The sequence below is a fragment of the Galendromus occidentalis genome, unplaced genomic scaffold, assembly GCF_000255335.2.
Source record: "Galendromus occidentalis unplaced genomic scaffold, Mocc_1.1 scf7180000076295, whole genome shotgun sequence".
Lineage (NCBI taxonomy): Eukaryota > Metazoa > Arthropoda > Arachnida > Mesostigmata > Phytoseiidae > Galendromus > Galendromus occidentalis.
Window position 1 is genome coordinate 282,984 of NW_003804284.1, and position 26,509 is coordinate 309,492.

General features: G+C 52.0%; 4 protein-coding genes and 1 non-coding gene across 5 annotated transcripts; 2 read left to right on the forward strand and 3 right to left on the reverse strand.

Annotated features, from left to right (window-relative positions):
- Positions 1–2,400: 2,400 nt before the first annotated feature.
- Positions 2,401–5,770, reverse strand: LOC100901717 (receptor expression-enhancing protein 4). Its single transcript, XM_003738699.1, has 6 exons — positions 5,435–5,770; positions 4,629–4,801; positions 4,290–4,522; positions 3,725–3,785; positions 2,956–3,152; positions 2,401–2,760 (listed from the first exon to the last, which is right to left on the reverse strand). The coding sequence occupies exons 2-6, from the start codon at positions 4,798–4,800 to the stop codon at positions 2,401–2,403; spliced, it is 1,023 nt and encodes a 340-aa protein (XP_003738747.1). The 5' UTR covers position 4,801; positions 5,435–5,770.
- Positions 5,771–9,367: 3,597 nt separating this feature from the next.
- On the forward strand, positions 9,368–11,534 carry Prp19 (pre-mRNA processing factor 19). The gene is made up of 4 exons (XM_018641796.1): positions 9,368–9,514; positions 9,679–9,918; positions 10,027–10,284; positions 10,412–11,534. Exons 2-4 carry the CDS (start codon positions 9,682–9,684, stop codon positions 11,408–11,410), a joined length of 1,494 nt encoding a protein of 497 aa, XP_018497312.1. The 5' UTR covers positions 9,368–9,514; positions 9,679–9,681; the 3' UTR covers positions 11,411–11,534.
- A 3,613-nt stretch (positions 11,535–15,147) lies between these two features.
- On the forward strand, positions 15,148–19,241 carry LOC100901862 (calphotin). Its single transcript, XM_003738700.1, has 5 exons — positions 15,148–15,211; positions 16,103–16,240; positions 16,353–16,481; positions 16,647–16,873; positions 17,148–19,241. The coding sequence occupies exons 2-5, from the start codon at positions 16,117–16,119 to the stop codon at positions 19,239–19,241; spliced, it is 2,574 nt and encodes an 857-aa protein (XP_003738748.1). The 5' UTR covers positions 15,148–15,211; positions 16,103–16,116.
- Positions 19,242–21,014: 1,773 nt separating this feature from the next.
- LOC100898487 (uncharacterized) lies at positions 21,015–22,910 on the reverse strand. Its single transcript, XR_001951248.1, has 3 exons — positions 22,862–22,910; positions 21,672–21,864; positions 21,015–21,172 (listed from the first exon to the last, which is right to left on the reverse strand). It is a non-coding gene; the product is annotated as an uncharacterized LOC100898487 (transcript).
- Positions 22,911–24,434: 1,524 nt separating this feature from the next.
- LOC100898627 (uncharacterized) lies at positions 24,435–26,509 on the reverse strand. The gene is made up of 5 exons (XM_003738679.1): positions 26,415–26,509; positions 25,883–25,993; positions 25,473–25,673; positions 25,192–25,356; positions 24,435–25,047 (listed from the first exon to the last, which is right to left on the reverse strand). The coding sequence occupies exons 2-5, from the start codon at positions 25,962–25,964 to the stop codon at positions 24,779–24,781; spliced, it is 717 nt and encodes a 238-aa protein (XP_003738727.1). The 5' UTR covers positions 25,965–25,993; positions 26,415–26,509; the 3' UTR covers positions 24,435–24,778.

Here is a 26,509-nt window from a genome sequence, read left to right on the forward strand (position 1 = left end):
CGAGAATAATCGGCATCTGGAGGAACGACGAGATGGAGGAGATCCAACTCCGAATCCCGGTTCTGGAGTGGCTTCGTCTGTTTCGGATCTGCAATATGATGTGAACTCGCTCGCTCGCTCGATCGATGCGAATACTGTTTTGATTTTTATCAGCTCTCTTGGTCCAAAACTTCACTTGGAAGGAAGCGTGACTCGACCTTATCGATGATTACCGATTATTATTCTTGATGGGATGGGGGAAAAATTATTTAGAAAAACGACCGTCGAGAATCACAAGAATACCAGCCCGACAAGAACATTTTTGGATGTCACATCGATCATGATTGTAACGAGTAGAGAAGGAATGTGAAGGAGGACTCAAAGCGAGGAATCACCACACTTTTCCATCTGGAATATATGAGCGACCAGAGGAGCAATGCGGAAAATGAAAAAACTTTAAGAAAAACATCGCATATGTCTTTCTTTCTCTCGAATGAAATCGCTGATTGGCTGACTTGATTTGATCACCCATCGAAACTCGTAAACGACATCTCGAGGGTCTTCTAGAGTTCCGAGGTTTCCTCCATGGAGGTATCGTTATTCTTCCTTCGTAGACATCGAAGCATTAACTTCAAAAGTCTCGTGATGTTGACGTCTTGGACGGAAAGTCTCTAGGGTTCTCGAGGAGATTCATTCTTCCACCGGAGCCATCGCGATGATGCTTCCGGCGATGGAATCAGTCGACGGTCATCATCCTGATCCCTTGTTCCAATCGGGATTCGCGACCAACACCCCGTCATTATCTGTCGAGCTATCGAGATTCACTGCGGAACACTGAGGAGAAATTCGTCCGTTTAATTGGAAAATTTGAGCGCTGATCGCTGGGAAAAATGTGATTGTCTGGAAGTCGGCATAATGGGAGGCCGTCTATTTAGAATGGTCCCATGATTGCGATCATCACCGAATCACTCCACGAATAATCATCGTCATCGAGGTATAATTATCCGAAGTTATCCGAGGTCAGTTCAAGGAAATGTGAGTCCACGAGCCATGTGTGTAGTTAGAGGAGTATCTAAAATATGATATCCTCGTCCATGAATGCATCGCCGCTCGTCAGCTGTATAGTAGCTCGGCGGCCACCTTCTCTAAAGAGCCGGAATGGAAGCGGATCATGGTAGACCGATTCCTGGTGGACATGTGAGGTAGTTCAAGGGGGTGGGGCAGGGGGTATCTCCGACAGGGATCGTCAACCTCCGGGTCGCCTGTGCCACACATCGGCAGCCACGGAGAGCCCTCCATGACACGAAACAATAATGGACACACAAAAGGTGATCGCAACAGACAACGATTGAATCCAAACTGTGAGCAAGGCGGCTCTGTAGGCAAAGCTATCAGCAACTTTCGAGACGGTCCGATGATGATTTCAGAGGTGGACCTATTTCGATTCGGATGCACTATGTTTGGCGTTGGTGATCGATTTGAAACAGATACTTGTATCTCGAAGGGCATTCTATGTTAGCACCCACGGGCGGAGGAGATTGGGGAATGTGAGAGACACAGTTGAAGAAATCATGATCCTCATGCGATCGGATCGAAATTATGAATCTAAATAGAAATTATCGATCAGCCGCAGCGAAATAATCACGATCAGAGGCAGGACGGTTGGACCGACAACCTTCGGTGCTGCACTGAGAGGGAGCTGGGTGAAAACCAGAAATAAATGTGGTGACTTTCGAAAAGCTAAGTGATCGATCGATTTCTCATCATCATCGATATCCGGAGTATGCATTATGTTCTCGCGTACATGTACCCTAGCTTAAAGGGAGAAACGAGAATCAGAGAATCAGGATTCCAGACTATCATCCGATCCGAGGGCCGGGATGTTCCTATTCCATCTGTCCCGGGCTTCTCTCCTTCGCGGCGAGCCAAGTGAAGTCCCTCGATGTTTCCTTGGCAAGCTTCCTCAACGGTTCATGGTTCGACATTTTTCCAGCACGGATTCTGGCAGTATCTCGTTGCGGAAACAATACGGAAGACGGACTGCCCGCTCCACGCTGAGAACGCAGTTGAACCGTTGGCAAGCATCCTCGACTTCACTGAATAGCGAAACCTTGAATTTCGGTTCCAAGAACGCATGAAATTCCGAGTCTCCCGACTACGAACTACTTTTGAGGGCTTCGCAAGTTTTCCGCGCCACGCGAACGATCGGAGCTCCGGGGACGTGCAGAATTTCTCGGTAATGAGACCTTGCATCGATTGATTCGGGGTCTCACTGGGGGACTCTGGGAGTTCCCTGCAGGAACGAGGGCTCGAAATACGCGGTCATACGGCTCGAGGGGGAATCAATGCAATGATCGAAGGTATGGAATAATGTCGCAGACGCGAGCAGGAAATAATCATGTTGCTAGAGACTTTATATTTCTACTTCTTCTTGTATCTGGAAGCTTTCTTCTCGTCGATGAAAGCGAGGAGTTTCGGATCTGCTTTCTCCAGCGCCGACCTGCGATTGCGCTCTTCGGACGAAACTCTGCCCTTTCGTGATCTGGCTTTGGCCTTCATCTCATTATTAACCTTCGCGCAAATACTTATCAATTCGAATAAGTTGTCTGCTTGCTTGCCCTTATTCGAACCCTCGATGGAACCCGTCTTCGAGCTTTTGGGAGAGCTTGGAGCTCCCACCGGAACCTCGGTCCTGACAGGTTCCTCAGGAGTCGATGCTTGGCCTGTCGCTTCGACAGGAACCGCGAACGTGACTGACGGAGACCCTTGCACCGCAGGCGCCTGCGGAACCACGATGGACCCGGAGGATTCTCGTCCCGATCTTCTGGGCGCTCCATGGCCCGGTAGAGCGGTAACGCCTTGGCTCTGTCTTTTCAGGACTCGTGGTGCTCGATGTCCTTTTGAAGAAAGGGAAGCTTCCGGGTCTCGGTGAGATCTCTTACGTTTCTGCATATGTTTCAGACGCATTTCTCTAACTTTGTCAATCGGATAATCGCCACAAGCCGATCGCTTCGTGCGTGAGCCATCCTTGATTGACTTCTGATCGCTCAACGCTCGTCCTAGTCTTTCTGAAACGCATTCAGAGCGGTCCCCAGGGAAACTATCCTCCGAGAGAAGCTTCACGGATTCAAGTGCAAGTTTCTTGACGGTCTTGGAAACTCCGCCGAGGTACTCTGTGGGGCGAAGCGCTGTGTGAGCCCAAGTTTTCTTGAAGAAAGACGAGCGAAATATTGCGCGAATGATTGTCGCTATGATGAGCTAGAGATGCCAAGGATAAGCTCAGGGCTCTCCTTATGAACACTTTGAAAACAATTTATTCGAGGGAATCAATTGTGACGACGTGCTTCGAGGAAGAACTGCTATGAACGGTGACAGACCATAATAAAAACCCTAAAATTTACAACGAAGATCGGCGTCGGGAGGGCTAGCTCTCGAAACGATCGAAGGTGAGGGAGTGCCCGCAAGCTCAGCTTGTATCCTTTCTAACAGTTTCTCCACGGAGTCTATCCTTTGAGATTAAGAGAACCCACGCTAGTCGCAGGTAAATTATCTAAAAAATTATGATTGGGATCAGGCTCCGCCGTGGACCGACCACCACAAACTGAGTGAGCCTCTCATTCGGCGCTTGAGGTCAGGATGGTTTCGCGTCATCGATGAGCTCATTCTGTGTCGCCGCGGGATTCGCTGCGGAATTTACTCTGTAGCCAACTCTTCAAAGGTTCGTAATACTTTGAGAGCACCCTACCGTAAACGATGTCGGTTCCCGACGGCCGGATCGGCAGGATGCACCACAACACGAAGACGCTCTGGAACGTTCAAAACATACTATCAGTTAAATATCCAACGGGAGGGAACGCGGACTACAACAATGGCTTGAGAGTGGCCCGTAGGAGCGTCTCAAAAGAGGAACAAAGCTCCCAAGAACTCCTGATATGAGCGCGACAGGTCTGTCACGATTTCTGAATCGTTAGCGGACGTCGACGACTCAGAGTTCATAGCGCAAGCTCTGGTGCGACCCGATCATGGCGATGATTCGTCTCTTTGGGCAATCGCCGTTATCGCAGAATCACGTCGCGTCAATCTCCGAGTGAATAGCGAACAGCTGCTCAATTGGCAGCGAACTGCAACATCACCTAATCCTCAGACTTATCAGCGAGAGTATTACATCACTTCGCTCTTCTCCTCCAGTCAGAGCGAGGCGAGGGATGGCGAGAAAATGGGAGGTTCGCAACGGCAGCGAGATGCTGTTCGCCTGACGCAGGAAGGGTTACTCGACTTACAAGATGAGGGCCATAAACTTGGTAACTTACCTTCATCATTGATAAGGAGGCGATTCGCTCCAAGAAACTCGGCGTAAAGAAGCACACGACCTCGATGACAGCATGAATGACCCAATATTTCAACCAGCGAGTAGATCGGTCCTTGTTGGCTGATTCTAACGCTTTAAACGACATGTAGCCGGGGTATAGCGTGGCCACGAGACGATAACAGATGTCACCGGCTCTACCGGTCAAGATGTAAAACCCTAAAGTGAGAACAATCCCTGGAAGAAAACGGAGACTTTCCATTTTGAGCAAGAACTCCTTCGACGATCCAAGGAAAAGCCGAGGGAATAAATCGCTCGATTTATCCTATCGCTCGTAACTTACATAACAAGTATTTCCGAGGGACACCGCTGGCCTCCGAAGCTCTCGTCAGCGTATCTTGCGCTTTCTGCGGCACATTTTCTTCCCAGGCTTTGTACAGGGTATCCGGTACTTGGAACAAAGCACCGAAGGCGGCATTCATATCCAAACCATGGTCCGCGGATAGACTCGCCATCCTGAGGAGCACATCCATATCTACGTTATCGTCCGATAAAAAGAGCGTTTACGAAACGCAGTCAGCGAGGAAGTTCTTTAGGGAAAATCACTAGATCGATAGAGTGGGTCGGGTATCGGCTGAGGAGAGGAAAACTCGAGCTCCGAGTTAATTTCAATACACGGACGGATCCCAGAGGGATTATCGTCCGTCACCCGAATGTGGGACGCATATCCAGTATCCAGGCTACTGGTGTAGGAGCTTTAATGAAGAATATCGCAGAGGGCTTATACTGCCAAGAGCGCTCACGTAAGCAGCCGCCCCGGGAAAGCGGAACTATATTTCTATCCGAAGTGAAAGACAATTCTCGCAATGAGAACAGTATTCGGCGACAGCTGCCGTAGGACTCTGACGCGAGGAACGCAACACATAAGTTCCAGATAGGGTTGAACGCTCTACTGGTAGCTGAGAGGACGTCTACTTTAAAAAACGATCGACGATCTACAATCTAGAACTTTCAGCTCTCCGGCTCAGGGCTCACTCGGGCGATTCCGGTTTCGATGGACGTGTCATCTTGCGGATCACACGGATGATTGCCCTCGGGCGAGGTTTCTCGGAAGACAATCACATCTCTCTGGATTCGCTAAGCACCTACCTGCTGTCAAAGCGAATTTGTTGTTGCTCGCCGCCGGTCAGCTGTGGAGTCTTGATCAAGGCTGAATATGACGGTACCGACGGTGGTGCAGGCAACGGCGGCGGCGGTCTTTCCTCCACTCAACTTGGAGCAAGCACGAAACTAGGAGAGATGTCGACCGCGTCAATCCACGACGTTACGGACACGTCACACGCGAACTATCTCACCTGGATGATGCGCGCGGGATGCGGTGGCTTAAAGCCGCGATATTTGGAGAGGATAGGAACGGAGCATTCTGTTGCGCATACAACAGATGACAGAGCAAACGCGTCGATGCGGTGAGCCCCGATCCAGATAGCCGTTTATCCTCCGGGTCGTTCTGTGACTCCTTCACTGAGGCAAGCCAGTGTAGAAGGAATCGTTGATCTCACCGAGCTTTAGTCGAGGGTCGAGACAGCCGACTGACAGCTCGAAGCTTCTCGCGCCGGCGTCGCGCCGCATGTGGATCAGTTCCGATTTTGTCGCCCGAACTCGACGTCGTCGTGTTTGCGGATGTTTACGACGCGTCCCGTATATTCCGGATTGGTAATGTTATCAATGTTGGAGAGGGAGTTTTTCGACATGTTCAGCGTGGCTCCCTCGGGTGAATGACTCAAAAAGTCCTCTACGTCGGTTCATCCAATGGCGAGCGATCGGGAAGAGAGGCGGCTCCTGGACGAGCTTTCGGCGCCGATTAATTATTATGCGAGGAGGAATGAGCAGATACTGAGTGGTTTGCCATGCGTTTCCCTCGTTTCTCGACTAAGCGAATTGAGAGAGGATCGGGTGGAATCAACGATATAGACTCCGCGATCTGGGCTTATGCTGCTGAATCGCTGAGGGAATCCTCAGTTTTGGATATTCGCTCGAGAATCTACGATCGCACTGTTGTTCATTGAATTCAAGCGCAGTTCTTCTCCATGTCAAGATCCCGAGGAACAGCGCTCCAGATACGAATACGATTGACCCCCCGAGTCAAATTAGGATCACGGCGGGAGGGAAAACGAGGTACTTAGGGAAGCTCAACTCTGAGGCCATGAACAGTTCGAGTCTCCCATTGATCATCGATCGATGGATTCTCCTTCGCGGAGATCAGACGGGATTCGTAGCGAGAGATTTCCGGAGCTGAAATATCTTAAGCCGAGCTCGCCCAAGATCCATCCGAATTCCTTGAGTAAGATTTTCAGGACTCTGGGCTTCTTTCACAAGCGGGACTGACCGTAGGGAGCAGTCACAGTGCAATAGGATGGCTGAGCAACTCAGCGTAGGCTCCATGCTCCCTGAGAGAGACTTCGAGAATTGACCGATGTGCCATAATGAAATCCACGGGAAGAGTTTCCCCCAGAGAAACTGTATGGCGGGGGTGCAATTCTTGGGACTTCGCGGCGGCTGGCCCCCTCCGCGGCTAGTCGGATCTCCTGTGTTCGTATCACATGCTTCTCGCAGACTTCTCTATACAGAGTGCACGGCCCTCACAAGAGTGAGCTCCGAAAATTCTCGGGGAGAGAAGCCTGGAAATCTCGGGGGCCCTATTCGGAAAGCTTCCACGAAAATGAACACGGAGAACTCTTGGACGGGCAACCTGGAAATTGACTGAGATTCCGAGGACAGCTGATCGATGTCCTCGGTCGTCCTTCCGCGTTGAGCCTCATCACCGAGCATTCGGCAACGACGCCTCCTCCCTGTGACCCGCTTAGCACCCCGGAACAGCTCACGGTCGGCCACACTAACGCGTGATAAACTTGTACGGGGCGAGGGAGAAGAGCTGCCAGTATTCCCCACTGATCCTGATTTCAAGCCCACCCAGACTTCCTCAGCCCGTGACGTTATATTCACTGCAATGCCACTCTTCGCGCCGCTGATGACGATCACGCAGGGAAGAAGCCGCTCAAGGACGAAGTTCGGGATCACATTCACTTGCTCGTAGGCTCTCATCATTGTTGAGGGTTTGCCTATCCTTGGCGCCCCGTCAGAGACCATGGTACTCCACTGTTTCCCGGCAAGAAGCTCCATTTACCTGCGAAGGGGCTCTGCGAAGAGATTATGACACACAGGGATCCGATCCACTTAAAAGATAAGAGATTCTTTCATTAAGGTGAATAATAGGAATGTCGATCCGATATTATCCGAGAGCAATCGGGACTTGAGGAGAGCGAATGATTGAGTGATTGGAACGGCGTACAGCTCACCAATATCACTGTATTATCCCCACAACTTTCATGTTCGTAGACTACGCTCAACTCGCTTCCGTTTTCCGATTCTTCGATGAGGCGGATTTTAGGGCAAATCCCGTTCACACCCAGAATCGCCAGATGACCATCTAAAATGAAATCAGCCATCACGAAGCATCTGAGCCCAAGAGAAGCTATCCGTAGTACCGCTCATTCGTCATTGCTTACGTCTTGATTTTATTCAAGCGACTAACCGACTGCTTTGGGCAGGAAAAGCGGCCTAGAGCCCTTTCAGGGTTTGTATCACCTCGAGGGCCCTTTCGAAGAGCGGTGAAGAGGTGTTGCCGCTGACCGTCCGGCCGCCAGCGGTATATCTATTTTGCCCGAAGGACGTTCCGTCAGCGGCGATCTATTACGGCTCCTCAAACCTTCCGCGGGAAGGTCCGTGCAAGCTTGCACGCTGCAAGAGTCGGGAAGCAAATGCCCCTGCTCCATTGCTTCCGTCTGTTGCGGTGGCGCATGTGGCATTTCCGAGGTATTCATTTCATTTCCTTTTCCTCACTCCCTCTTGGTATTCTGGGATACGCGCAGCTCCGCTTGGCGCGACAACCACGACGACACCCGAATCAGGCTCGTTTGGTTCTCGCATCTTTGTGAGCGATACGAGCTCCTCTGATTTCGTACTTCCTCACCCATCGACTAGGGCTCTTGTTTGGGTTAAGGCAGCGTTTCAGGCCGTTGTCAGAACCCGCGGACTGGGGTTGTCCCAGCTGTTTCTTCGGCCATTCGATTACTGGGACAGCGTACGAAATAAATTTCGAATCACTGAGAATTCTTCTCAACTCGTGGACCTCCCGAGCGAGGCCCTATCTTCCTTGTCGTCTAGTAGACGATCAATCGACATCATCCGAATTCAAATCCTTGGCTAGATTTCTGCACAGTTTCCAGCTGCGGGCGAAATATGGCGCAGTGCTTCCACATTCGACATCACACCAATGATTGCGCTCGGCCTTTGACCGAGCTGATCATGCGACGGTGATCGCGGCGCGTGCAGGAACACTTAATTTTCCTCCCGGAAAAAAGATGGGGATGAGGGAATAAGTCATCATAGCCCGCCCGATAGAGGCCACTGGATGAGCAGCACGTCCGACGTCCGCACTTTCGGACCAAAATGCGCTGTCGCAAATTTGTTTTCCAGATGAATTTCGTGCGATAAATCAAACTCTCCGCTCTCTGCTTATTCGGGCCAGGACGGATCGGTCCCCATGTGGTCCCGTTCAGCGGACTATACTATATCTTCCTAACCCTCATCCTCGGAATGTTTCGCTCTTTTTCCTTTCTTCCCCTCCTCCCCTCAAGGTCCGTCTATTATCAGGTTGCTCTAACCGAGCATTTTCGGTCTTTTCTCTTGTGAGGGCTCCGTGCTCTGTTGCTAAAACTCCCCGAGCTCTCCGAGTTTTGAAAAAACGCGCCGAGCTGACTCTCAGCGCCGCTTGCCGACTCGGTCGCCCCTTCTGCTGGAACCAACCGACTTGCCCGGAGGAATCGGCAGGTGCCATGCTCTGAATAGTCGATTCCTAAACAGACAGGAAGCTGCATCGAGGGGAGCATCGAACGGGGGAGAAGAGCCTGTAAGCATTGGATGATCTAAAGATATGCAGGACTGCAGTGCCCTGAGTATTTCAAATTTGGCGCTCCGCTCGGCCCTTCTGGCGCTCCCCTTCCCCATTGTTTTTGTTCCATCAAATGTCCTAGACCCCCGTTTCTGAGTCTAGGCGCGTTGCTTGGAGCATTGTTGTTCCGTAAAGAAATTAAGGCTCAGAAACGGCCGTCAACGTTTCAATTGCAAGCACAGAGACAGTGATCCGTTCCCCCTCAGACACCGTCTGATGTGAGTTCTTCGCGGTGACAGGAATCGCTTGGAGAGGGAATGTGCAGGCCTAACTTCGACCGGCGTCTCGTTTCGCCTCTATTCTGTGCATGTGACGATTCGATTTTCCTACGGAGAAAACGACTGCAAGCACTGTCATTGATTTGGATCTTCGAATTTTTCAGAAAATGGCACTCGTGTGCGCGTTGAGCGACGAAGCTCCAGAATGCCCCGTGATCTCGCCGGTTTCGGGAGCGGTGTTCGAGAAGCGGCTTATCCTGAAATACCTTCAAGATAATGGCTGTGATCCGATCAATCAGAAAGAGCTTTCGGCCGAGCAACTCATCGAAATCAAAACGCCGCCGCTCGTGAAGCCGAGACCACCATCGCTCACGAGTATCCCCGCTATTCTCAAGGCGCTCCAGGTGAGGAACGGCGCCAGCCGGGAGCTGTTTACTCGTGGCGTTTCATAAATGGCCGTATAAGTCAAATGCCGATCGATCCTCGCTGACTCGGAATCCCCGAATTTACAGGACGAATGGGACGCTGTAATGCTGAACAGCTTCTCGCTGCGGCAACAGCTGCATACCGCGCGTCAGGAGCTCTCGCACGCTCTGTACCAACACGATGCAGCCTGCCGGGTGATTGCGCGACTCACGAAGGAGGTTACCGCTGCTCGCGAAGCGCTCGCCACGCTCAAACCCCAAGCGGCCCACGCTGTCCACATGGAGGTTCAAGAGTCTCCCACGTCTAAAGACGAGGTCATCGGAATGAGTCAGGAAGTTGTTCAGGTAAGAAGCCACTCCGAATTTCCGGTTCGCAGGATGACTCCATCGATGTCCGAACGAGTCGCTCGTGCTCCCCCGGATGTTCCTCCTCGGTTTCCGGAAATAATTCCCTCTCTGCATTCGTCTCCAGAAACTCACAGACCGTGCAACGCTGCTCACAGCCGAGCGTAAGAAACGCGGCCGGAACGTTCCCGAGGAACTCGCGAAGCCAGACGACATCAAGAGCTACAAGACTGTTCAGTCTCAGACTTCGATTCACGCCTCGTCAACTCCTGGAATTCTGGCTCTCGACATCAACCCGAAGGATAGCTCCAAATTCGTTACCGGCGGGAACGATAAACAGGTGGTCATCTTCAACAAGGACAGCGAGCAAATCGTCACTGTGCTCAAAGGCCATCAGAAGAAGGTCACCCATGCCATCTACCATCCAGATGGAGAGCACGTCATCACAGCCAGTCCTGACACCACGGTCCGCCTTTGGCACATTGGCACCTCTCAAACGATTCAGCTCTTGCGCACTCACGATGGTCCGGTGTCGGCGCTTTCGCTTCATGCGACCGGAGATTACGTGCTGACAACCGCCAACGACGACTACTGGGCCTTCAGCGACATACGCACCGGGAAAATTCTGGCTAAAGTCAATGATTCTCAGGCTGTGGATAACCACACCCTCACGGCGGCTCAGTTCCATCCCGACGGTCTTATTTTCGGAACGGGAACTTCGGATTCCCTGATCAAGATCTGGGATCTGAAAGAGCGACAGAACGTCGCCTATTTCCCCGGTCACAATGGCCCCATCACAGGTATCGCTTTCTCGGAAAACGGCTATTATCTGGCCACGTCGGCTGAAGACTCCACCGTCAAGATCTGGGATCTGCGGAAGTTGAAAAACATCAAGACGATACAACTCGAAGACAATTACGTCGTCAACGACCTCACTTTCGACCAGAGCGGTCAGTATCTCGCTCTGGCAGGGAAAGACGTTCGAGTGTATCTGAGCAAACAGTGGGATCTCGTCGCCACTTTCCAGGACCATACTGCCGAAGCCATGGGTGTGAGATTCGGACACCACGCCTCTTTCGTAGCTTCGGTCAGTCAAGATCGAACATTGAAAATCTATTCTGCTTAAACGCATCGATTGCCAGCAAATCAGACACAGGCATGATTTCAAATATTCCCCATGGATACATTTCTGTACATTTCTGGAGAAAGTTTGGAGACACAATAATAAAACAGCGATTCACTGACCCTGATTTCCGATTGCTGCCGGGACGCTACCGGGAGATAGGGAACATATGCTGTCACTCGGGGTCGAGAGGAAACCTCTGTCGAGAACCCTGGAGTCCTAGGGTTGAGCTAGAGCAGCGTGCGTCAACCTCGGTGCCACGGCACCGCAGAATTTATTTTCGGAATTTTAGTTTCTATATTCTTCCCACTACCCCCGGAACCCGCGATTCGTTCGTGTTTTTCCGAGTCTGATCTCAAGGGGTGCCGCGGGGTAAACCGAGAGGCTGAAGGGTGCCGCGAGCGGGAGAGAGTTGAGAACCGCAGAGCTAGAGAACGTCGTGACTTTCGCGATCAGCGCGCACCTATGCGAAATTCGCCCCAAGACCCTCTTCTCCAGCGACCCCAGTGGCACGATTCTCGGAGGCAGCGAAAAGGTACTATGATACAACGAAAGCGATCGCCGTGGCTCTCGCGCGAGAAGGGAAAGAACCTCCGCAAGGACTGGCGATTCACTTTACGTCCCGAATATAGCCGGGCATCGTTCAGGCAGAATAAAGCACCTTGGCCTCATTCTGACTCTGTGAATGGGGGCTTTTCAGTTATTCGTCCCAGGAGGAGAGCTCTTCGGTACGCGCGGAGAATCGCCGAGAATTTTTTCCTTGGAAGCGCGGCGTCTGAGTCTGCACTCCCTCGCGAGCTACTACACTACATAACAGACAAAACTTTCATGTTCGGGTCGAATATCCTTGCTCGCGTTGGACCTCCCGAGCTCTCGCGTAAATGCGGCTCTTGGGTTTCGCAGAACGGCATTGAGACTAATCCAGCCTCCGGAAGAGGCTTTCTCATTGAATGTGTCGTCGCCGAGCGATTCGAATCCCTCTCCCATTAATCTGACAGGATGCCTCCCGCATCGTGGTACGGTAAAAGATCGTTACTACGAACACGAGGGGACCGACGAAACTGGTTCGTTGTACCGAGTTTTCGCTGTAAAGAATGCCGCTCAACACTATCCCTATGGCGAGCTGGCCAAAGCAGGAGAAATTCCTTGTTCGTTGTTCCGAAAAATTCGTTGTAATGGGGGTCGTTATAACGAGCTTTTACTGTATCACACAGAACCCGTAAGTCGGCGATATCTTATTACTCATTACCTATTGTCGTCATTATTATATACCGAGCGACGCATCCAGTAAGGCATGAAGGTGAGCGAACATTCAGGCAGGGGAACTCTCGAGCACTAAGAACCCTGAGTTTGGGGGTGGGGAAGATGCGGGATATTCCCATCGCCAAGTCGGCATGAATTATTACGGGAAACTGGAGCTTACGAGGAGAGATGAGGGGAGAGGTCTGAAAGTTTAACGTACTTTCCATGCGCAGGCCGATGTAACGCACCGTCCCGCGAAGATCCGATTTCGACAACCGATCACGAGTTCCCTCTTTCGATCTCGTATCTGAGGCAAGGCAATTTTGCATAATAAATTGTGGCTGCCCATATTGGTATAAATGAGGCATCCGAGCCGGTCCGGAGAGATCTGCTACACGCTAGACCACCATTGATCCAAATCACGCGCGGAGACAGGACTCATGTCAGAGCGGAACAGGACGACGCTATCTCCTCCCTCGAATTTTCGAATCCTTGCTCTATACTCCTACTAGCCGGAGAAGCTGGGAGGAAATAGCGGATGATGATACGCATGGCCTTCGTCGGTCCACACGATCGGAGGTCGATTGAAGGCGGGAATTAAACCTTCGCTTAGGGAGCCAGACCGATGGGCAAGGAGACAGATTGGAGCACTTTGAAGTCAGTACGGATGTCAGTCTGGAAGCGGAAAATGGTTAGATTTGCAGGATCGAACTGCAAAGCAGGAGGAGGCTCCTGAGAGGAAGACATTCCCACGCGATCGCTCAATTGAGGTGGAAGGGACCTCGCTCGTACTGGGTGCGTCGAGAAGAGGAAGTCGCGGAAAATATCATAGAACGCATATGCGTGTCACGCTGTAGTCGAGCAGGCCGCGCATGGAGTGCGACTTGTTCGGCTGGAATTTAATAAATCAATCCTATGCGGAGCTCTCCTCGCGATTCTTGACGCAGAGACGCGATCCATCATAATGTTCTCTCGGTAGCTACCAGGGCCAGACGGAGCAGAGAGGGAATTTGCTGGCTCCCGCCGTCACTTACTAGGAACTGGAAGAGTTTCTCGATTGGATGACGGCAGGACGGCGCTCGAGCTTCCGCTCTCTAGCACTTTTCTAGGACGCGAACACTGAGATCCCTAGAATATCTCCTGTTGTGGATCATTCTGACCCGCGATGGGGGATTTCTGTACGATTCAGCTGCTCGTGACACTTGAATAGCGATCCGCTCTGGCCTCGGCATGCGCAGCCACTCGTCGATGGATACAATGGAGTTGCGTGAGGTATCGATCTGAGCCACCAGCAGCCTCGCTCGATTCGTTGCTCAATGCGCGAACAAGATCTGATGGAAGACCTCGAGCGTCTGGCGGCAATGGAAACCTCGAGAGGCTGCTGAGCGACTTCCAGGAAGGACTCAATGTCTCCCAAGTGAACTCATTTGAAAATCAGACAAATAACAGACGCTGTGGAATATTCCGCGACTCCTTTCCAGGTCCATGAATATCATAGAGGCCATCTGAATGGTAGAATCCTAAACTGAAGAATGTGGAACATGAATAACCGAGTGAAGGGAGAATTACCAGTTCCAGACAAGGAGAGAATCTTTCGAGAACGATGACCAGTCGGGGGTTGGGCCAGATGAAGCATTCGCTCGGTCTAGAGATTCGGCTTCGCGGAGGGAATCTGTCACGAGACGACGAGGTCAGAAGAACCTTTGTCCAGACAACGCCGACGGATCGAGCGTTGTCCGTCTCACGCGCGAGATCGGGATGGATCAGCTGATGCTCGGGACGTCGGAGCGAGCGGCTCCTCGAGGGCAATTCTAGACTGGATGCATTTATCGGTGTCGGGGTGCGGCCCCGACCGTTCTCGTCGGATCCAGACTCCATAGAGGGTGCAGCTCTGGGAATCAAGTGTTGCGATCCGAATGGATCCCAATACTTCGATCGAACCAAAGTTCCTCGTGTTGTCTGACCGATGGTCCGACAGTGTTCGTATTACCGCGAACGAGCCGATTGGCGGTGTACGTTTGTCATCTCCGGAATCGGAGCACAGCATTAATGAAGACGCTCTGAAATTTCCTCGAAGCACAGGCTCAGAGGCAGAGTGAGCATCGAGCTCGGACCCGGGCCACGAGTCAAGAGGATCGACCTCCGCTTCCCAGAAGAGCGCGACCGAATCAAAGGGAATACGCGCGGTTCCGTTATTCCTCCCGGCCGATCAATCGAGGCGACTGTTGTCCGCCAGCTCCGAAGTCCCAAGCAAATAGGTGGGGCTCTAATAGTCATTGGCCTGTCTCAGTCAGCGTCGTGGAGTTGGGTTTTCTTATGGCGACCGCGACTCACTGCGCAGTTGGCTGAGTCATCGTCGTAGCCGACCTCACCCCTGACAGAGCGGCATCAGCAGCGACAGCAGTAAGCTCCGAGTTCGACGCCACACTTCACTGCACCCCTTGCAAAGCTCGCATTCCTTGGGGCACACATAAAGCCTCCTCACGCAGTGGCAGACAGAAGCTCCTCAAAAACCGCGTGCCAGTGAACTACCTGACCAGTCTTCAGCGTCAATCTGATCGGGTGAGTGTCTCTCTTGGATTTTTCTCTCAACACCGATGTCAAAAAGACTGCCTTCTGACGAAAAACTGCATGAGCGTCATCCGCTCCCGAAGTAGAGCATCTGCATGGAGCCTGCATTTCTACGTCCCCGACCTGACGTCAGACAGGACGACGATGTCAAGACACATCGCCCACAGGGTGCTTTCGATGACTTGTGCTTTTTTTGATGACAATCGAGAGAATGTAGTTCGCTCTGATGAGGAAGAGTCCTCAGATGAAATCTCAGTCAGATAAGGGAGAACCCCACGGAACCTTGGAGTGTATCGTAGGGTCATCGGATATGTGCCTGCATATGGCGTCATTCCGACAGCTGCCAGTGGTCACTACTCCGTCCTCTGCCAAGTCTGGGAAACGTCGTCCGAAAGCTTATGAGATATCTCGTCTTCAGGGTTCCAATCTCGCAAAAAGTGCGCAAGCGCTGCTGCCGAGGAACCCGTAGGGCGGTGCATGGGAGGAGCCCACAATTTGCGAAAAAAATTACGGCGTCCACGCATGTCATCGAAATCGCTCGCGGCAAAGGTCGTCACGCAAATCGGGTACTCAGAGGCCGAGCTCTTCATGAGGGGAATTCTTCGGCGAAAGTTTTCAACGCGTCCGAAGAAGTGAGCACTCATATTTTATGGGGGTGACTCAACGATCCCAAATTTTGCATTCTGAATCGGCGACTCTCAATGTCGCGCAGCAGCTCGCTCTGTCGCCGCGGCCTCTCCCTCCTCCCCGGACCGTGAATTCCCTCGGGGTGACGCTCGATGTGACGCACACCTCCGGATCACTGGACCTCTATATGCCTCAGCGATCACGAGCCAAATGGTTGGACACCGAATCTCAGAATGCCATTTCTCTTTGTTTCAGAGAAGGTCGTGACGATGACGACCTTTTGGGCTATAGCCGGTGCCCTATGTCTGGCTGTTGGGTTGGCGCAAGCGGCCCCCACGGCCGAAGTGGCTCGAGACGTCGCGGACGGCGTCAATCACATTTCCGAGAAATCTGGTGAGTTCTTCGTACTTTGTCTACGTAGGTGCTTTGTCTCCGTCCCTGATCGGAGTCTAGCTATGGGTTTCAGATCGGATTTCAGGTTTTCGAATTCGTTTTCGCATTTCAGATCACCCGGCTCTGGTCGTATCGACGGAGGTTGATGCCGAAGTAGCCATACCTGCACTCGTTGCCAGAATTTCCACCATCCTGACCGCTGCAACCCCTGCCGTATACCAGGACGCTTCGAAAAACTCCAGTTAGTAAAACGATACCGATAGGCGCTTCGCCCCGTCAATTAATTTATTCAGTACACCGAAGACTCAGAGCCGGGCCGCCATCGAATCTCCAGATTGGAGGCGGGCACGGCTAGGACGCGCTCCGCCTGTCAAGTCGTAAATCATCCCTGTCATTCATCTTGCAGATGAACTTTCGGAAAATGTCGTCAAGCCAGTGACCCTGCTCCTGAACAGTGTCGGAGGAGGTGTGACCACCCTCGCGAAGGACAACGCGCGCCGCTTTTTCGTTCCGTCTTTCGTCAGGTTCAACTTCCGTCAAGATGCGCTCCAGGAGCTGGACCGAATCCGTCGGACTGAGCGTTTCTGGAACGAGACCGAAGAATACGTCAATAACGTCTGCAGCCGCTTGAAGGTAGGCTCTCGGTCCCAGACAGAGAAATAAGACTGAAAATAATACGATTGATTATCATCAATCTATTTATAATAATCAATCCACAATTATAATTAATCGGTATTGATGGATTTAGCATTCATCATCAATCGATAATTAGTCTCGGGCGAGAGCTCCCTTTCCAGACAGTGGAAAGACCGCTGTTTCCTTCTAGTCCAGGTGTCCTAGGACTTTATCAATTTTCTTCTTCTTCGGCCTCAATTTGAGAAAAATAATCCGAATTCCCTCTCTGCAGAAATTCATTGATATCCAGCGGCGTAGGAGACCCCACGGAGTCAGCGCTCAAACGGCTAGCACGACTGCGGCTCCCTCACCAGCTTCGACCGTGACGACGACGGCGGCACCGGTCGAAGCTTCCCCGGCGTCAACTTCTTCCGTAGTGAAGTCTCAAGGACCTGCGGCAATCGAACGCAGCGACCCCAAACTCTCGATTCACGAGAACGTAGAGCCCATTAAAATTCCTCTCGACCACCTTCCTGACAAGAGCAAGACCGTGAAACCTCTGCATCATCCTCAGCAATCGGTTCCCGCTCTGAAACCGCAACCCATCGTTCAAGCTGCTCCCGAACCTGTCGGAGCAGCTTCGGAATCTGTCGACGTCATCGTGTCAGTCAACGGTAGCTCTCCGACGACGCCCACGGGGGTGTCTGTTGAGACAAGCTCGATTCCGAGTAAAATCGAACCCACACCGACCGAGAAACCTCAATCGACTACTGTCGGGAGCGAAAGTGATTTGACTACGGAGAGCGTTGTCGGGACCGTTCGGCCAGCGGCACTCCCAGCGAAAATACCATCTCCCGAAATCACCGAACTTCCCAAGGATTTGACGGCGAGTTTGGACGTTGCGGAGAGCAGTCCCGTTCAGCAGATCGCGCAGGTTCCCTTCGTGACAGCGGAACCCCAGCCGTCCCACGCGGCGCCTGAGCTCCAACCCAAGTCCGCCGTGACTTCAGAGACTGAACCTACTGCGGCCGTGGCTGCTGTGGCCGAGAAGAAGGATCTGCCGCTCACAGCTCCAGTCGTTGCTGCAGCCCCAGCTCTCGCTGTGACCCCAGTCGCGCAAGAGAAATCCCTGGCCGTGTCGAAAGTCAAAGAAGAGTCTCCCTCCACGTTGCCTCCCCCGACCGAGACGAAAGTATCGATCGTTCCGGCAGATGATGTCAAAACCCCTGTTGCAGTGCAGACCAAATCGACGGCCCCGGTAGTCGCTCCGGTCGATACCGTAGAACCGAAGGCCGTTCCTGTCGACATTGTAGTGGCGAAGGCCGCTCCTGTCGACATCACAGCGGCGAAGGCCGTCCCTGCCGACAGTGTAGTAGCGAAGGCCGCTCCTGTCGACGAGGCACCAGTCGATGTCAAACCGGCAGTGGTTGCTCCGGCAACATCGGCCCCAGTAACTGTGCCTGAGGTTTTGGTTCCTGAGACGGTAACGATTGGTGGAGTTTCACCTTCAGCCGTCGTGACCACAATTCCGTTCGTCTCCTCGCCTGAGCCAGTTTCTACACCTGCTCTGCTGCCCATTCCTACCACAACTTCTATTCCCTTGGTAAAAGCTCCGTCCCCCGTCGTCACTCCCAAAGTCCCAGAAGCTGGAGTCGCCCCGACGCTCGAGGCTGAGGTTCCTGTTGTTCCCAAGATCGAAAGTCCAACCGAAATCGTCAAGCCCATCCCCGAGGCCACGATCGAGCCTGTCGTCAAAAACTCAGTCATAGTGACGTCACCGGCGGTCCTTCCGCCAGTCACGACCCCGGTACCACAAGAGGCTCCGAGCCACGCTCAAGCTGATCACTCCCCCGCCGAGTCTTCCATCGCAGCGGTGACCGTGCAGACTCCCGTTCCAAAAGTGACCACCACGACAGAGACTGTTCCTGAAACTACTTCCGTAGCATCGCCATCCACGGAGAAACCTGTTGTGAAAAGTCCGGTAGTCGAGCCCGCGAAACCCATCGAGCAGCTGCAAAGCGCCGCATCGCAGGATGCCAAGCCTCCAAGCGGTGGAATCCATCGCGTGCACCCAATCAAACCCACGATCATCTTCCCGTCGAAGGCGTCTCCCGCGTTTTCTCAATCGATGAAAGTGATTCAGAGCACTGTTGCTCACTCGGACACGCCTGAAAGCTCATTTTCCTCGGTTACCTCAACGACAGTAGCCACGTCCTCCGCCAGCTTCACCAAATCGTCGAAAAGCGAGACATTCCGTTCTGAACAAATCGCAATCACGAGCCCGGTCGTAATTCGTCCTGTGAAGTCAATCCTGCCCGTGACCATCCCTCAGCGGGCCCCCACACACAATGTCGACATGGTGTCGGTGGTCAGGACCCATGTTTAAGGGAGGGAACCTTGAAGTACTCGACAGAGTTCAATCGAAAATATCGAGAGACGCTTAAGCCGGGATCCCGAATTCTACATTTTTAAGTCTGATCGGCCTAGACCCGGGTCAAAGTGGTTCGGGACAGAAGCAATTAAACGAATGCTGTGCAAGTATTGAACTTGAAATATGACAATCACGATAGCCAATAAATTTGATGTCGCCAATGCATCTGATGTGTTCTGTTCACCGATGATAAAACGATCAGAGGAGCCCAAGGCTAAGGGGAAGGGGAAAAACTCCAAGCGGCTAGATTAGGATCGCTCCCCTGCGCCCTGCTCGGGGGTTGTTTGGGTGTTTGGCATCGGCATTCGGCAGCGGATGGAGAATCGGCTGGGAGGGCTGAACAACGGAGAACAGCTTATCAGGGTGTCAGCGCTTGTCGTCTTTGCTCGCAGAAGAGTTAATCCGTTTATGGAGAGAAGGAGTGAGCGATGTTACGCAATAAAGCTCTATCCGTTTAGCCATTTCCTCACGGAGCGAATGCGAACGAACAACGATCAGCCTCGCCGACGGAGATTACTGGTCCGGCAATATGCCGAGCGACAACTCTACGTCCAACAGTGTGAAGAACTGTGTTCAGGACACGATGGTCACTGATCGGGCTTGTCGTCATATCACCAGACCCCTCTCGTTCTTTGATTCGTTGCGAGAAATCTCATTCCGGCAGTTCGGGACGGCCGTTCTCGTTTTTGGGCTCTCGAAGGAGCTTCATGTAAAATCTTGAGTTATCTCCTCTCGAATAAATCAAGAGCTTCTTCCATTCAACCCCGTCAGCCTTCGAGAGACTCGTCGAGAGGTGGAGATCATTGGGAATTCTAGACTTCAGCGGGCGGACGATTTGTCCTGATTAATCGTCCTGACTGGTACAATGGATTGACCGCCGCCCTGTAGTCGCTTTGACGCTCCCGGGGAACCCGGAGAGGCTCCGAGCGCAACCTTCGGCTCGAACAAAGTATCTGTTGTTGTTGTCGTCAGAATCTCGCTTTACTGGATTACTGGCGAATCGTATCACCTCAATCAGCCATAATTGGTCAAACGCGGAATCGGCTTTGATGGCTTCGGAGCGATGCTCGTGCGAAAGCCAGGTCGGAGTAAATAGGTTTTCCGATAATTGAACTTCCAGTCTTCCAGCGACGATCGTCTTTGATCGAATGTATGCTGATCTCATCATGGATCATCCGATAAACAAGCATCCGATCCAGCTTGAATGATACGCTCGGCCTATCCCCGGGTATTCGCAGCATCATGGGCATACTTGAAACCTCCGTCATCCGCTGAGAGTGTTGCAGGAAACCGGACGGAAAAAGCCACGGAATCTCGCTGTCAAGCGGTCACGAAACTTTATCAGGAGCGATCTCGTTTAGAGATTTCTCTCCGTACTCCTCAGAGGACCATCTATTGGAAGATCAACCTCTCGCCTCGCTTCCTCCTGCAGGTAATCCCACGACACTGGGGCTTATCCTGTTTGATGGGACGGAGCTTCCGACAGCTCGAACAAAGTCTTGATGTCGACTCCGTAGTTAGATCGGTACCTGCCTACTAGCCTACCGCTTTATACTCGCTGACTGCGAGTCAGCTGCCAACACCGGCAGTCCGGGCTGGAGCGAGCTCCACATCCGGTAGAATCGGGAAATAAATTCCAAAACAGGGAGCCTCAGAGGAATTTCTTCCTCCTAACGTCTACATTCGAATGCGATGTCGATTTGATGACCGGGCGTTTTATTCTGAAAATCATTTCCCTTATCCCGGGTCGCTCATCACGGGGGTTGTCTGTGCTGATGTATTGATTTCCTGATTTTTAAGACGATTCATGCATGATTCAGAAGCTTCCAGTTGGGTGAAAGTCCCTGGGATTGTCTCCATTGCGAGAGACGATTGTCAAACCAAATCTGGAATTGCAAAACAGGATTATCGCAGAACAGCTCCAAGTATGGAATAATTCGACTGTTATCCGACGCGTCGGGAAGCCCCGATTTCATTATTCTCCCTCGAAAGAATCAGATGCCAGAGTACCCATGCGAGCCGGGAAGAGACTCCGCGCAGAAGCCGCGACAAGCTTGGACACAAGACCGCCTTGAGCAATGCAGATTCGAAACTCACTTCGAGGGACGAAACAACGCTACCCGCGGATCAAGGGAGGTTTTTTTCTAAGCGAAGAAAATGGGCATACAGAGGGAAGTCGTCGCAAGCGCCTAGAGAAGCTCCCCGGAAATTCGACACTCCCCGACCAAACTTCCGAAAGGCAAGTGTGGGCAGGTCCCGACGAGGCAAGTACATATTCCGCGACCGAGAAGGAGCTCGGCTGGCTTGAATCCAGAAATGCGGGCTGCTCGTGGTTCGCTGTCCGAGCGCCTCCTCATCCCCACGGAAAGATCCTGAATAACTCACCCGAGCGGCCTGAACAGGCAGGCCGAGTTCCGCTGCTATGATCACGACATCAGCTATCTGAGGATTCTTGTCCTGCTGGAAGTGTTCTTCCAATTTCTCGACCTGCGTTGAATTGATGAACGGGAGTTTCGCCCGTAAATTCGGACACTGATGGGCGTAGATTGCCGTGGTTTCCGAAGTGAGTGACGTCATCCTGAGACAAGACCGAAATGTGAGCTTGAGTTTGCACGAGACGTTGATGCTTCCTCGAATGCCCTAGAACTTCTCAGGTCGTAAATCAGATCAACCGAGAGATGTGCAGACATTCTCGCTCGTTCAAGTTACGCAATAATCCGCGGACCAGAATAGTCTTCCCACACGATTTTGTTGTCAGGATCAATGGCTCCGAAATGGTGGGCGTCGCTGGCTTTCTGAATACATCTGACAAATAATAGAATACATGAACGCGCGTTCTTCCCCTCACTCGGTGGAGATCCGCATCGCGTGTCCAGCGCTTTCGCAAGTCCGAAAACTCGTGATTGACAGAGCAGCGAGCAGATTGAGTCGTTCGAGCCGCCAGAGATGAATGAGCGGTACGGGATCGGAGAATCTTCCCTGAATCGTCGGGACCGAGTCTCGTCCACGCGCGGTCTCCATTGAGGTTTCGCGGTCGACTCGGGTCCGGACGAATGAGTGCACAGCAACGCATTCTCGCGCACCTGATTGGAGAACGTGGAGGATCGCAATCGAACGCACTGATGTGAAGTGGAGCAAATCGGAGTCGCGAATTGCGCTCAATGGGCAGTTTCGTCGACATGTCGAGCATCGTTACGAGTTCCCAAACGTTCGAAACTACCCACCAGCGACTCGCGATGTCAAACCTATTCGGCAGAAGTCTCGTGGAATGGAGTAGTCGATGTCTCGCGAGAGACTCGGACGGAGTCCGAGGCCCCACTTGGACTGCCCTCGCAGTGCTATTGAGGCTCTGGACAGCCGGAAAGTCCGGCCCTTTCGAGATGCTTTGTACGCCGGAACTTTGTTCGGACCGCACGCTAAACGTGCGTATAAAACTCCCGTCGATGATTAATCGAAACACCACAATCGCGCTCGCTCCGTCACGTCGCCGATTCGGAAATACCCGCACACCGGATGCATATTCGCTTCACGCATTGGATATGGAAGCAGAAAAATTCGACCACGGGATAGCTCACCTTTCTCGTGATGATTCGGCGGACTAAATATCCAGATGCGATGGATCTCAAGGGAGCATTTGCGTACATACTTTTATATCCTGTGGGCGTTCTGCGAGGGAGAGAACCGATCGGGGCGAGAGACTGATTGCTCCAGCGTGAAACACTTTGCAGTTTGGAAATTTGTGTACGTCGAACGCGCAGTGCTCAGCTATCCATGGGTGCAACGCGCGAAGGGTTACCGATTCCGTCAGTCATTTATTTCTTACGAAATAGTTCCCAATAGTCCCAAATACCTTCATTAGACGAACTCAGTGGGAGTTCATCGCGTCGTGTGCCCGTCGCTTCAGCATTTTTTTTCTCTGCCGGATATCGATCGGCCGGTCCGTAGTTTCGGGCAGTCCCAAAGAATCTAGAAGCTCCCAGATCAAACCTTGTCGGATCGAACTCGACAAAAGCAGCATTGGTTGCTAGTTTGCTAGTCTCGTGGAGAGTCAATGATCGAGAAGATCCTATTCATTCGCGTGAATACTGAGCGTCACGATGACTACGTGCAGATACCGCGATATTGCGCCGGTGAATCTCTCCCCCCGCTGAAAGATTCTGATGTCGGAAAATTGATTCGCCATTGACGAAGTCGGCCGCCTACACGCATCGGAGATGAACTCGATAAGTCCGACGGCGTTCGGCTTCTGAAAGAAGTGGAATTTGCGCACTTCGTCCGCCCAGTATGAGCCGACAAGGAGCGATCTTCGGCTCTTTTGGATGAATCGCGTTATTTATTCGAAATTTACCTTGCTCAATCATGCATCCTTATCTTCTGCACGCTCGCATGGAGCGATCGGAATTCGCTCCTGAGAAGAGAATCGGCGATATTCTGAGGTGATTTGGCTCCCCAGAAACGGTAGAGAGATTTCGATCCAAACGGAATAAGTCTCTCGCGTATCCCAGACATTCGGTCGGAATTAAAATCTCAATATCCCAGGGGAAAAGGTCGCTTTCTTACAATGGGTATGATCTCGGAACATATTGGAGGCAGGAATCTCGAATTTCATGTTGCTCGTGCGAAGCGAAAGCTCGTCGTGAATTGTATTCCTCCAGAATCCGCGCATCTCCAGCGAAGAACGGAGATCTGAGAGCAACGTAGGTCGTAGGAGGGCGTCGTTCGAATGTCGCAAATAGCGTCTCTCCGCACAAAATGGAATCGGGCTCACTCAGAAGGAAAATTGTGTAACCACGTAGCTGCCGGCGATGTAAACGGTAGAGCTGATTCTTTGTCGCTGTGATACGAGCCGGCAGGCGACTGTGAAAACAAATGTATGGATTCGGCACCGAATGAGCGTCTCTCCGCATTTAGATTCCCCGTAGACCTCCATTCAGCCGAGCGGCGCGGCTGACGGCTCTCCTCGGCATGTTCGAGAGCTCCGTATCAGATTGAAAGTCAGAGAGTGGCGATTTCTCATCCGCAAGATCCGGGGGCGACAATTATCCGTTCACGAATAGGGAACGAATCGTCAATCGAAAGGCAGCCCTTCACGAGAACAGGTACTCGGATGCCGTCCAGCATCGGAGGGAAGAAGATAACTCGAGAGACTCAAGGTCGGAGGTCAACTCTGGACAAACTTTCTTTTATTTACAGACATTTGTCTTCATTACCTCCCGTCTCGCGTCGATATATACAGAGACCCACGGATGAGCTTTTGCTGATACATAGAAATAAAGATGATGTGTGGTCACGAGGATCCTGCCGCTCGGTGTAGGTACCACCAGTTTTTATTGTTTTAGCTAGTCATGTTAAACTCAAAAACCATAAGGCCACGTTTACAATACCGGAAAAAGTTCCGGCGATATCTCGAGGAGTTTCTACAACGTTGTACTTCCAAACAGCTCAAATCCTCATATAGTTATCAAGGCTCGGTCAAGTCACTCGCTTAGCATCTAGACAAAGTAATAGTTCAGGAGCTTCCCGAACGGCGAATATTCGCACTGGTTATATAGCTTGACGCATTCGGTGCCGTGCAATCCCCGGATCAGAGGCTCCGAATAATTGGGAAGAGCTCGGGTCATGGTGTCGGAGAACAAGTCCAGGAATCTCGCCATCGCGGGCTGCTTGTCCAAAGTATAGGAGCCGATTTCGCAGAAGAGTTTGCGACGACAGCCACTGTCCTTGACGCTCATCACGTCGAGACCGCGTTCCAGGAGCTCTCCTGCGAAAAATCATTCATTTAGACAGTGCGGAGACCTTCGAGTATATCCTTACGAATTCCGGAGGCTGACAGACCACACGAGCGTATTCACGACATTTTTCGATTCCATTTTATCTTCGTGTCTGAGGATGTTCCCGTATCTACCTGGCTGCACGTTCCTCTTCAATTCATCTGGGTCGAGGGCTCGGGATATCTCATGGAAGCCGAGGGAACCGGAGATCAGGCTCGCTTGCCGTAAAACCGGACTGAAAGTTTTGATGATTGAGGGCAGCATATGCGGCGACACCATAGTGAAAAAGAAAGCGGATCCTGCAAGTGGAGCTCTCGATTAGCCTCCCTTTCGTACGATAAGATGTCCCTGGGTGAATCCCCTCCTCTCGAGAATTCTCAAGATTCCTGAGGTGTTGGACGCTTCTCTCACTCACCCAGGACCAGCAGGGGTAGCCAGAGGGGTAACAAGAAGGGTGACATCGCCATCGATTTCGCCACGTTTTGCGCGCCAGATGAAATTTCATTACCGAGTGATCTCGCGGTTGCCGTGAGCTCCTCGGTGAGACTCCTTCTGGCTCGCGACTGCACCCAGCTTTTGAGAACCTCTTTGGTTGCCGCTTGTACAAAGCCTGACACTGAAAAATAACCTAGACTTCGACTCTGAATTCCTATCGTGGCACATTTTTACTTTGAGAGCTGAACACTCGTCTCATCCGATGACTGTCTCTCGAGCTCTGACGTTCGAGTAGAACCCGGTGCGCGGTTTCGTCCGTGCAAAGCAGGGGAAACCCGTTTTTTTTTCTCGCGTTTCCCAAGGGCAACTCGAAGCAGCACGTATACTCACTCAGTTCGTCGGCGACGGCGTGGTTCACCAACAACACAGCGAATACAGCCGCGAAGCACTGACGGAATACTGTTTGTTTCATTCTCGCGATTCTTTGCGAAAAAGAACAATCTGAAAGCAATCGAAAAACAAACCTCAGATTATGATCAGGGCAATGTCTCAGAGAGTAGGGTTCTCGGAATCCCGCGAAGGATGATGCACAATTCACAACTCGTTCACTCGCGCGGAGAACAAGAATTTTTCTCTGTCGAGGTGCCCCTGAAGCCGAGCGACTCCGGGAATCCTTATGGGACATAAACTAGAATAGGCGCACCCGTTCCCAAATGGAAATCACTCCGACCGAGAACCTTCCATCGGATCAATCACCGCGGATGGATCCCTCCATGAATTGATCGGACTCCGGGAGGGTTAGTGAGAGCACCACACTCCAGCTCGTTTCCCAATCACCGTCGACCACGGACTACAGGCCAAGGCTTGAGTCCTACTCGTCTCGGCGTTTTTCACCTAGGATTACACAAGTGTCGCGACAAACCTTTGTAAATCAAAAAAACAAACGATGAAGGTCACCCCCGGCGGACGCTCGTGCGCTGGCTCCAGACACTTGTTTCAAACTGAAGTGATACGTAT